This window comes from Nansenia antarctica (assembly GCF_963989245.1).
Source record: "Nansenia antarctica genome assembly, chromosome: 8".
Taxonomy (NCBI): domain Eukaryota; kingdom Metazoa; phylum Chordata; class Actinopteri; order Argentiniformes; family Microstomatidae; genus Nansenia; species Nansenia antarctica.
Window position 1 is genome coordinate 2,355,496 of NC_137678.1, and position 11,966 is coordinate 2,367,461.

General features: G+C 44.8%; 2 protein-coding genes across 2 annotated transcripts in view; one reads left to right on the top strand and one right to left on the bottom strand.

Annotated features, from left to right (window-relative positions):
- Positions 1 to 3,555: 3,555 nt before the first annotated feature.
- On the top strand, positions 3,556 to 4,209 carry LOC308163570 (E3 ubiquitin-protein ligase TRIM21-like; the record flags this gene model as incomplete). The annotated part of the gene is made up of 1 exon (XM_080537739.1): positions 3,556 to 4,209. One exon carries the CDS (start codon positions 3,556 to 3,558, stop codon positions 4,207 to 4,209), a length of 654 nt encoding a protein of 217 aa, XP_080393865.1.
- A 5,054-nt stretch (positions 4,210 to 9,263) lies between these two features.
- Positions 9,264 to 11,966, bottom strand: part of LOC308163571 (CD109 antigen-like) — a gene marked incomplete at both ends in the record, with an annotated part of 22,912 nt that continues 20,209 nt past the window's right edge. Inside the window, 4 exons of the mRNA XM_080537740.1 lie at positions 9,264 to 9,308; positions 9,780 to 9,932; positions 10,246 to 10,433; positions 10,834 to 11,005. Of these exons, the coding sequence (XP_080393866.1) occupies positions 9,264 to 9,308; positions 9,780 to 9,932; positions 10,246 to 10,433; positions 10,834 to 11,005 (558 nt within the window). The remainder of the gene's footprint in view (positions 9,309 to 9,779; positions 9,933 to 10,245; positions 10,434 to 10,833; positions 11,006 to 11,966) is intronic.

The following is an 11,966-nucleotide window of genomic DNA, read 5'->3' on the forward strand; positions in this document are numbered from 1 at the left end:
CAACAACAAAGCGTTATTATGCCGATGTGCTGTGTGTCTAACGTTACAAGCTAATTTGTGCATGACAGCCGCGCATTGACATATTTCCATGTCTAATGGCATATGACACGCGAAATGTAACTACAGTTAAGGATACGCGTAAAGGATGATGATCTATCACCATTCGACTCTACTGAGAAATGTTTCCGCCTATTTGTCATCTCTCCTTCACGGGCAAATGTGGCCGGGTCCCCAAGAGATCCTCTTTCTACGTTTTTGACCACGACTATGATGGATTGATTTTGGGATTCTTGACGACGAATTGTTCTGAGAAAGGCGCTTGGTAACGTGATTTTTGGACAACGCTTTATGACTACTGATCGACTCGTGTGTATGTGGTGGCTGAGGATTGAGTTACAGGTATCTTTGGAGGAACATCGTGCGCTGACAGATCTGGTTAATACTCCGTGTTTTGGTTGGAGTCATTCATTGTCAATATTGCGATGTCCACAAAAAAGACATCGTTGACGAAAGAGACTAAAAAAGGAACGTCTAAACACTACAGTGTGTTGATAACAAACGAAAAAAGATGCTTATAGCACACGCAACAGAAATAAACACAGCTGAAGAAGGCATTGCGAGATGTGAGAATTCGCCGGCAACATAACGCGTCACCCGTACCGCGTCTATTTAAACCACTGTTGATGACGTAGCCGCCGTGAAGGGCCGTCCCAATTCATAGGGGTAGATTTCAAGGGGTATGGCTTGTGGCTCTGTTCGAAGGCCTTGGCTTCGAATCGAGTCACACTCGAAAACGAGCCATAGGGGTAGAAAAGGGAATCCGGATTGGCCCTATGTCTGTCTTCAGAGTTAGGGTTAGCTGACTACAGCTGACTGATATCTGGAAGGAGGCAGACTCTGTTTGTAGAGACAGTGGAAATGAGGAGGAAGTGTTAAGAGGGAGAAAGGCAGATAAAATAAACGTTCTGATCAGATTCATCCAAGTGACATAGTCATACCAGATGACAGTCAAACCAGATGATCATGATGTGACGAAGAATCCTTACACTGGTTGGAAGGCGTTACAGGTCTGAAACAAGTGGTCAGTTTATTAGAGTTTGGTTTTCCGTGTTAGACTCAATGTTAGGGATAGATCTGCTAACTGTCTACCCTGGTGATAGTTGCAGTAGATCTGCTAACTGTCTAGCCTGGTGATAGTTGCAGGAGATCTGCTAACTGTCTACCCTGGTTATAGTTGCAGTAGATCTGCTAACTATCTACCCTGGTGATAGTTGTGGTCGATCGGATTCATATGGATGGGTCTTAATCAACAAGACGACTGACTTCCTGAAACTGTGTTTGGCCAATCACAAGTAAGTAACAATGAAGGGCGTGTCCTTCTCCACTGCTTCCAGACGACTGTGATGCTTTAACTCTGAGGCGTCTGTCTGACTGACACAGAAGGCCACTCCTAGACCTGTCGATGTTTAACTAGATCTCACTACTACAACCTTCTGCCCTTTGGCCCCCCCACACCGTCTTCTCTCTGACATGACGGCATTTACATAAGGGGTTAAAGTTCATACGGATTACAGGATCGTGCCGTCAAGGTGAGTTCTCTCTGGAGATCTTAAACTTATAGAAACATGTAAACAACATCTCAAACTATAAAACCACTGACACACGTTGTGTGTCTACGGTCAATTGTGAAAAGCAAGGGAATGGCATTATGCTGCAGACAAACCGGTCGGTTCGCTACATGACTGAAGATAACAATGATATTCAACATCTACTTAATATAAGACACTTTCACATGTTTAAGTAATGCTGTGTATCCACTGCTATTACAGACTTTATTCATAAACAGCTATTTATAAACAGGCTGTCTTTTTTTACCAGTCCGCCTGTCTCTTGCAATAAGGGCCATAAAAGTTGTCTTTTTAACTGTCTGTCTGTCTCTTTGGGCCATAATATCTATTAGACGCCCCATGTATTGCACCAGTAAGAGGTTCAGGGTCTCTATGATTCATACAGCTTTGGGATTGTCTCTTGCAGGAACGATGGTGACTATCAGTGATATGATGCGTTTTTGTGTGACTATATGCAAATGTTGTGTGCCTATCAAATATTGCAATACTCATTGTTTAACCTTAAACATATTTTATGTGTGCCCACTCTCAGTAGTAAACAACATTCTTAGGAGCAGGCACATACCATATCAAGTAACAGTGAGACCAGTTTAACTCTAAGGACATAGGAGCCTTACTGCAGTGGTCAGCAGAGCAGAACAGCATGAACACAGGATAGCCATGTATGGGAACTAATGTCAGTATTGTAAGTTACGAGGTAAAAGCTATTTCCTCTCTGAGAACTGTATATAAGCTGTAACAAACATCAGTACTTTGCTTGGCATCTCTTTATGCCACAGCCATGCTCGGCACCAGCCGCAGCCAAGCTCGGCATCTCCTATGTCGTAGCCATGCTTGAAGCTTGGACTTAACAGAGCATGCTGCCTTGGAAACATCTGTACATAGGAATGCAACCCAGATCTGCCTAATACAATGATTACAATTCAACCTTCTCTCTGAGTCATCAATATATAATTTCCGGCCACGTGACCAAGAAAGATCTCCATATATCAATCAGCGTGTCTGTGGACTCTCCTGCTTCTCCTACAGAGAGCAGGCTCTCAGAAGTTTACGGTTCACAGTCCCTCACGTGTTGATGCTACGCGTGGTGATGACATCATCCTGCCCTGTCACCTCAAACCAACATCAGTGCTGAGGCCATGAGAGTGGAGTGGTTTAGACTCGACTTCTCAGACCCTCGCGTCCATCTTTACCTTGACAGCAGAGACCAGAACTCAGATCAGATCTGGTGCTACAGAGGAAGGACATCATTGTTTAAAGATGAGAGGCAACACATCCTTGAAGCTGTCTAATGTCCAAGCTACTGATGATGGAACCTATAAATGCCTTATTCAGTCCCCGACCTGGTATGATGATTCTCCTATTCAACTCCATGTTAAAGCTGTAGGGTACCAGCCAGTGGTCTCCATTGAGGGACACAGAGAGCGGGGGGTGGGTCTGCTGTGTGAATCTAGAGGCTGGCACCCTGAGCCTGACATGGTGTGGCAGAACAGTGAAGGATCCCTCTCTCTGCTGGACCTCCAGAGACACACAGAGATGGTGCGGGACTCTACACGGTCAAACGTCATTGTACAGGAGACAAACACCAAGAAGTACATCTGTACTACACCCCCAGACCAAGGAGATGTTGGAGACAGAGTGTCACGTCCCTAATGAGCTGTTTGACCACACACACCCCTGGATAGTGTCCCTTGCTGTGGTCTCCACTCTGGGAGGTCTCACTGTGATTGGACTAGCTTCACTCATATTCATGACAGTTCATACCAATGGAGAGAAGGATGATGTCATTAGAGAGAAGGATGATGTCATTAGAGAGAAGGATGTCATTAGAGAGAAGGATGATGTCATTAGAGAGAAGCGTAAAGGCATTAGAGAGAGGAATGAAGAGAGGGATATACTCACTGCTGAAAAGGCTTATATGAGAACAATGTGGATACCGGATATTGAATTGTTCAGAAAACATGCTGTGGACGTGACTCTGGACCCTGATACAGCATCACCCTGGGTCATCCTGTCTGAAGACGGGAAACAAGTGAGACTGGGAGACACACAGCAGAACCTCCCTAACAACCCAGAGAGATTGGATTATGCTCCACCTGTCCTGGGGAAGGAGGGCTTCTCCTCCGAGAGATTCTACTACGAGGTGGAGGTGAAGGACAAGACTGGCTGGGCTGTAGGAGTAGTCAGAGAGTCCATAAACAGGAAGGGGGTGATCATACCTACGCCTGAGAATGGAGGCTGGACTGTGTGGTTGATGGGTGGGAGGTACACGGCTCTCACTGTCACCCCTGTCCTCCTCTCTCTCCGTCAAGAGCCCCAGAAGGTGGGGGTGTTTGTAGATTATGAGGAGGGTTGGGTCTCCTTCTCTGATGTGGACAACAGGTCTCATATCTACTCCTTCACTGGCATCACCTTCACTGAGAAACTCTATCCATACTTCAACACTGGCTTTAATGATGGTGGTAAGAACTCAGCCCCACTGGTCATCACTCCTGTCATCACCACTGGTCATCACCCCCCCCCCCCCCCCCCCCCCAGTGTGACTTTTGCTGTTGTCGAAGGTTGTGTTTTAACTCTTTGACTTTCTGTTGAACTAAAAAGCCCAATAGCTTAGACTTGGCATTATCCGCCCTGTTGTTGTATTCAAGTTTCCAAAGTAAGCCAAACTATTTGAGATACGACTTGCTGCATTGACTATGTTGCTTTATCAATCAGTTTGGATGAAAACCAAGACCTTATTTGTTGTTTTGATCACGTACTGTGATCCAAATGTGTTTTGTTTAACAGTGCAGTTATCATTTCATAAAAATAAAAATAAACTGCATTTCATAAATACTACTTTTTAAATACCGGTACTACTTTTTGTTTAACTGTGCAGCCATTACATATATTAAAAAAATCAGCACAAATACTATGTTTTATTAATCAGTTTAGTTGGTCACAAAGACCTTATTTGTTGTTTTGTAAAAGACAAAAGTACTGTGATCAAACCTCAGCCTAGAGGTTAGAGAGGCAGGTAGTCTAGAGGTTAGAGAGACAGGTAGTCTAGAGGTTAGAGAGGCAGGTAGTCTAGAGGTTAGAGAGGCAGGTAGTCTAGAGGTTAGAGAGGCAGGTAGTCTAGAGGTTAGAGAGGTCAGGTAGTCTAGAGGTTAGAGAGGCAGGTAGTCTAGAGGTTAGAGAGGCAGGTAGTCTAGAGGTTAGAGAGGCAGGTAGTCTAGAGGTTAGAGAGGCAGGTAGTCTAGAGGTTAGAGAGGCAGGTAGCCTAGAGGTTAGAGAGACAGGTAGTCTAGAGGTTAGAGAGGCAGGTAGTCTAGAGGTTAGAGAGGCAGGTAGCCTAGAGGTTAGAGAGGCAGGTAGTCTAGAGGTTAGAGAGGCAGGTAGCCTAGAGGTTAGAGAGACAGGTAGTCTAGAGGTTAGAGAGACAGGTAGTCTAGAGGTTAGAGAGGCAGGTAGTCTAGAGGTTAGAGAGGCAGGTAGTCTAGAGGTTAGAGAGGCAGGTAGTCTAGAGGTTAGAGAGGCAGGTAGTCTAGAGGTTAGAGAGGCAGGTAGCCTAGAGGTTAGAGAGGCAGGTAGTCTAGAGGTTAGAGAGGCAGGTAGCCTAGAGGTTAGAGAGGCAGGTAGTCTAGAGGTTAGAGAGGCAGGTAGTCTAGAGGTTAGAGAGGCAGGTAGTCTAGAGGTTAGAGAGGCAGGTAGTCTAGAGGTTAGAGAGGCAGGTAGTCTAGAGGTTAGAGAGGCAGGTAGTCTAGAGGTTAGAGAGGCAGGTAGTCTCGAGGTGAGAGAGGCAGGTAGTCTAGAGGTTAGAGAGGCAGGTAGTCTAGAGGTTAGAGAGGCAGGTAGTCTAGAGGTTAGAGAGGCAGGTAGCCTAGAGGTTAGAGAGGCAGGTAGTCTAGAGGTTAGAGAGGCAGGTAGTCTAGAGGTTAGAGAGACAGATAGCCTAGAGGTTAGAGAGGCAGGTAGTCTAGAGGTTAGAGCGACAGGTAGTCTAGAGGTTAGAGAGACAGGTAGCCTAGAGGTTAGAGAGGCAGGTAGCCTAGAGGTTAGAGAGGCAGGTAGTCTAGAGGTTAGAGAGGCAGGTAGTCTAGAGGTTAGAGAGGCAGGTAGTCTAGAGGTTAGAGAGGCAGGTAGTCTAGAGGTTAGAGAGGCAGGTAGCCTAGAGGTTAGAGAGGCAGGTAGTCTAGAGGTTAGAGAGGCAAGTAGTCTAGAGGTTAGAGAGGCAGGTAGTCTAGAGCAGCGTTTCTCAACCGGGGTGCCGCGGCACACTGGGGCGCCGCCTGGCGTCTTCAGGGGTGCCGTCAAATAATTCTATATTCTGACGTTCATATGAATGAATGAATAAATCTATAAATAAATAAATGCAATACATCATCAAAATCTGTCTCGCGCGCCCCTTTCCCATGTCACAATGTCAATACCGGGTTCAGCGTAAGGTCAGTGAGTCTGCAATTAGCCTGCATTGTTTTTTCATTTACCGCGCAAAGACATTTTCGAGAGCAATGAACAAGCAAACAAGCAGAATCATGGAACATGACAAACTGACAACAGATTATCCATCACAAGCTAGCAAGGATGCTGAATATTTTGTTCGGATGAAAAGTCACCATAGCCGTCCAGAACAGGTAATGATGAAGTGCGCCAAAGTTTCTGATAAAGCGTTGGAGGCTAGTTACCTCGTAGCCGAAATTATTGCTAAGGCGAAGAAGCCACACACTATAGCCGAGTCCGTTCTATATGGATGATCGGTGACATTATTCTGTCGTCCGACTTCGGAAGCTAAGCAGGGTTGGAAAGTTCGGGAAATAACGCACGGTTTCGTTTTCATGCAATGAATTTAATACATCCAGACAAGGATGCGCGCAGCGGGAGAGAGAGACGCATTTTCTGGCTTAATAACTCTGCATCCCCGGTGTTTACGTTGAATGGACTGGATAGGTGTTTCCAATCAAATGTGGGAATATGAAAATGAATGTGTTCCATAAATTCCCGCGTTTGTTCGGTCACTGTGTCATGTTTATACAGCACGGTTACGTGCCTGATGCCTTTGATGCACACTTGCCTTTTTCACTCCCTCCTCTCTCTCTCAATAATAATAATAATACAACTTTTATTTGTATCAATAGCCGCTGAGTGTGTGTGTGTGTGTGTGTGTGTGTGTGTGTGTGTGTGTGTGTGTGTGTGTGTGTGTGCGTGTGTGTGTGGTGTGTATGGGGCTGTCTGGGTGATGCAGTGTCGTTTTTGAATAGCTATATTTTAGACTGGGGTGCCTTGAGATTTTATCGACTTTTGAAGGGTGCCGTGACTGAAAAAAGGTTGAGAAACGCTGGTCTAGAGGTTAGAGAGGCAAGTAGTCTAGAGGTTAGAGAGGCAGGTAGTCTAGAGGTTAGAGAGGCAGGTAGCCTAGAGGTTAGAGAGGCAGGTAGTCTAGAGGTTAGAGAGGCAGGTAGTCTAGAGGTTAGAGAGGCAGGTAGTCTAGAGGTTAGAGAGGCAGGTAGCCTAGAGGTTAGAGAGGCAGGTAGTCTAGAGGTTAGAGAGGCAGGTAGTCTAGAGGTTAGAGAGGCAGGTAGTCTAGAGGTTAGAGAGACAGGTAGTCTAGAGGTTAGAGAGGCAGGTAGTCTAGAGGTTAGAGAGACAGGTAGTCTAGAGGTTAGAGAGACAGGTAGTCTAGAGGTTAGAGAGGCAAGTAGTCTAGAGGTTAGAGAGGCAGGTAGTCTAGAGGTTAGAGAGGCAGGTAGTCTAGAGGTTAGAGAGGCAGGTAGCCTAGCAATCTGAAGGTCGGTGGTTCGATCCCCGCCTCAGGAAGGAGCCGGATGTGAGCTGGTGACTGGAGGATTGCTGGCATCATATCTAAGGTGTCTACCACTGCCGTTGTGCCTGTTGAGCAATATTGACTAATACATATCATTATACTCTGTGCAACGACAAAAAGGTTGAATCTAATGTTTGGCTGCTTAGAATCATGGTCATCAATTCCTCCCCCTTGCATTCTCTGGAGAAGACTTAGTCCAATTGAATGTTTGAAAAAAAATAAAAATAATTACATCTTCACAGAGATTCGATCCCACAATCTCCTGCTTTCCACACAGGCATCTTAGCCAGGTGAGCTACTGTGCTTCCGCAGTTATATGAGCCTATTCGAACATTAGAGTTATTGTGTGTGTGTGTGTGTGTGTGTGTGTGTGTGTGTGTGTGTGTGTGTGCGTGTGTGTGCGTGTGTGTGTGTGTGTGTGTGTGTGTCTTGTTGATGTAATGGTAGGGTACAGTATATATATATATTTATACAACAGTTAGTTCCGACCAAGTCATTTGATTGGACAAGAGGCATTCCATGAGTGCTGATATACAGTATAACAGCACTGGGACTTTTAACTATATGTATCACTCCGCCGCACAGATGTTCTACTAAATGACCGTTAATTAGACTACATGTTTGTGTTCAGGTTACTAGGCAACAGTCCATTTGAAGTTCAGTTGCGGAACTATTTTTTGTTTATTTTTATGATTAAATAAACAAACAAAGCATAATCTGTTGTCGCTTATTACTGTTAACTAATAAATCGCGCTGTAGAACTGTTGTATAAAAGCAATATCACACTCGAGGTCGTGCTGTTATACTGAATATCAGCACGGCTGTGATTGTCTTCCTACTCGGCCTGCGGCCTCGTACCTACGACCCAATCACAGCCGTGCTGATATTCAGTATAACAGCACTCCCTCTCGTGTGATATTGCTTAAATAATGGTAGGGTATATATATATATATATATATATATATATATATATATATATGTTGATATTTTCAGTGACAGTGAGAGTCCCTCAACGTTTCGCTGTAAACATTGTGAATATAGACCCACAATTTTAGCCATGCGAGCAATTTAGATTTCTTTCAAAAACGAGGTTTGTCTACCTAGTGCCAAAACTGTGGGAGGAGTAGCCGGGGCAAATTTTGCTCAATAACACACACTACAATAACAATAGTGTGCCTTGCATCCTGCAAGCACACTAACTAGGACTGACGTCTAGTTACCAGAGAACAAGACTTAACTAGGACTGACGTCTAGTTACCAGGACACACAGAGAACATATACAAACGATCGCCAGAGGGAGGCGCCAAAGCATGGCTAAAGGGAGAGCAACGTCCAGGTGTGACAGGCACAGGAGGCGGTGCGTCATGTTGAACACAGAGGGTGACTGGGTGTCATGTTGAACACAGAGGATGACTGGGTGTCATGTTCAACACAGAGGGTGACTGGGTGTCATGTTGAACACAGAGGGTGACTGGGTGTCATGTTCAACACAGAGGGTGACTGGGTGTCATGTTCAACACAGAGGGTGACTGGGTGTCATGTTGAACACAGAGGGTGACTGGGTGTCATGTTGAACACAGAGGGTGACTGGGTGTCATGTTGAACACAGAGGATGACTGGGTGTCATGTTGAACACAGAGGGTGACTGGGTGTCATGTTCAACACAGAGGATGACTGGGTGTCATGTTCAACACAGAGGGTGACTGGGTGTCATGTTGAACACAGAGGGTGACTGGGTGTCATGTTCAACACAGAGGGTGACTGGGTGTCATGTTGAACACAGAGGGTGACTGGGTGTCATGTTCAACACAGAGGGTGACTGGGTGTCATGTTCAACACAGAGGGTGACTGGGTGTCATGTTGAACACAGAGGGTGACTGGGTGTCATGTTGAACACAGAGGGTGACTGGGTGTCATGTTGAGTACGGTGGCTGACTGGGCTCACATTACCTGGAACAACGCAAATCCTCTTCCCTCCATGGACACATCGATGAGTAGATCTGTTTCAGCGTCGATCTGAAAAGTACAAAACGTTCTGTTGGCAGACTGTCCATACTGCACTACGCTGTCGGGATGCAGACACCATGTATGACCGTAGCCACCTTCATACACATATGCACTTCCATAGTGTACAATGTCAAAGCAAGCACATACTGTATAACAACCATTGTTTGTTTATCTGTATGACAAAACATTGTGCTTGCCCCTTCATTATCTCTCTCTCTCTCTCTCTCTCTCTCTCTCTCTCTCTCTCTCTCTCTCTCTCTCTCTCTCTCTATATATATATATATATATATATCATACTAATACATGATAATTATTCATATTATTATAATTGTTATTATGACCTCTGTCCTCTGGGGTAGGAGGTAGTTAGAGGAGTTGATGTTGAAGTGGGCAGCGTGGGAGGCGGAGGCGGAGACTCTGATGCTGAGGTTGATGGCGTCCGCGCCGCTGAACACAGCGTACCCAGCCAGGGCCTGCAGGGCGATGACCGTGTCCTGGGGGGGGGGGGGGGTCACACTGAAGTCACATGCTAAATATACGATCTTTGTTTAGGATACAACAAGGTGTCATTTCTGAAATGTTCATTGAAATCAGACCTCTTAACAAACCTTGACGCCACAACAGAAGCACACATTAACACAACAGAAGCACACATTAACACAACAGAAGCACACATTAACACAACAGAAGCACACATTAAGGGTCTTAATCACACACAGCCCCTTCAAACGTCCAGTTTGCGACATTCAAGCTTCCTAATGTTATTTACGGACATGGGTGGGGGTCTCACCTGTGTGGGGGTCTCACCTGTGTGGTGCCATAGCCCCCCAGGTGGTCCCTCTGGCGGCTGAGCCACTTCATGAGGGCGATGCCCTCCACCACGCTGGCCCGCCTCAGCAGGGACAGCAGCACGTACGCTGCCATCTCCACCTCCACGGAGCGCGTCTGCCCCGCCTCCACCACCACCCCGGGGGACCGCCAGGTCATCACCCCGTCTGGAGGAACAACAACAACAACAACAACAACAACAACAACAGCAAAAACACGTGACGTTAGAATTCTAAGGTTCTATCTCCATTTTTGGTCAAAATGTAGTTTTTTACATAATCTGATCCATTAGGTGTTTATTAATGCCTGTGTGGTGTTATTTTTAAAATGTTGACATTTTTTAGTTAGTAATTAATAAAACACTACGGTAAAACTTGACCAAACTTGACGCTCAATATCTCTGAACTACCCTAAACCGTATCATTCTAAGCTCACGAACAACAACAACAACAACAACAACAACAACAACACACAACTAAATTCCAATTCTCTTATTACCTCCTGTGTAAGTAGATAAATGTCCTAAATAAAAATAAATCAGTTATTTGCATTCAAGTCCATAATTACCAGTCATGTCAGCTCTGCTCCTGAGCTGGGCCAGGGCTGTGTCTGTGACAGGGCTGTTGGCCAGAGACAGGGCGTAGGCCGCCAGGCACAGGCTGTAGTTAGAGGACACGCCCCCGGACACCCTGTCCTCCAGGTACTGACGGGCCGAGGACACGTTGCCTGGGAACATGCTCTGCAAGCCAGACAGAGGAGGACAGCGTGATACAACACATGATATAACAATCACTATCTTACTATTTAGTAACCTGCAACGCCCCCACCCTGGACCCCTTCCAATCAGCCCTCAAAACCCATCTGTTCACCAAGGCCTTTGGCCCCTAGTCACTGTTTCTGTTTGGTTTTGTTTGTTTTCTGTTTTTGTCTGTCTGACCATTAGAATTGTAAAGCGTCCTTGGGTTTTATGAATAGCGCAACAAATCCAAGTTATTATTATTATTATTATTATTATTATTATTATTATTATTATTATTATTATTATTATTATTATTATTATTAGTAGTAGTAGACCTGGGCCAACATGCTATTCACTGCAGAAAGTCAGCTCTCAAAAACGAAAAAGAACCAAATTCAATAAAATGGGGGAAATATGACTTAAAGTTAGCAGAAATTAAGAAGCATTATCTGGCAACAGAACAGGAAAATATCAAATATCAATATATATTGTATCTTAAAACAAGTAAAGTTATCCTAAAACTAGTGCTGTCACAAAAAAAAAAAAAAAAAAACATACATATCCTTGATTTAAGACATTTCATCTTACTTAGATTTCCTTTTTGCAGTGTTTAAAGTGTTTTAGTGGTTTTTTGTTCAAAAGCTTTGAGTGTTGGCTTTGGCCTGCCTGGAGTGTCTGATGGGTGTAGTCTGTTTTAAAGACGTTGAGTTTGTGAGACATTTGAGACGATTCAATTGGCTCAAGTGTGCCAGGCAAACTCAATCAAGCACAGCAAAGTATTTGAAATGAAAAGACCTAATGTTACTATTATGGGTTGATGAACTGCCAGCTCCTTTACTTCATGTGATCCATGTGAGTTCCATTCAGATATAAATATATTTTATAAAGGAGCCCCCTTTGTATAACATTTCTGACTAAATTTACTTCAATTAAAGGTTGGACGTTTCTAGTTTTTTTCAGT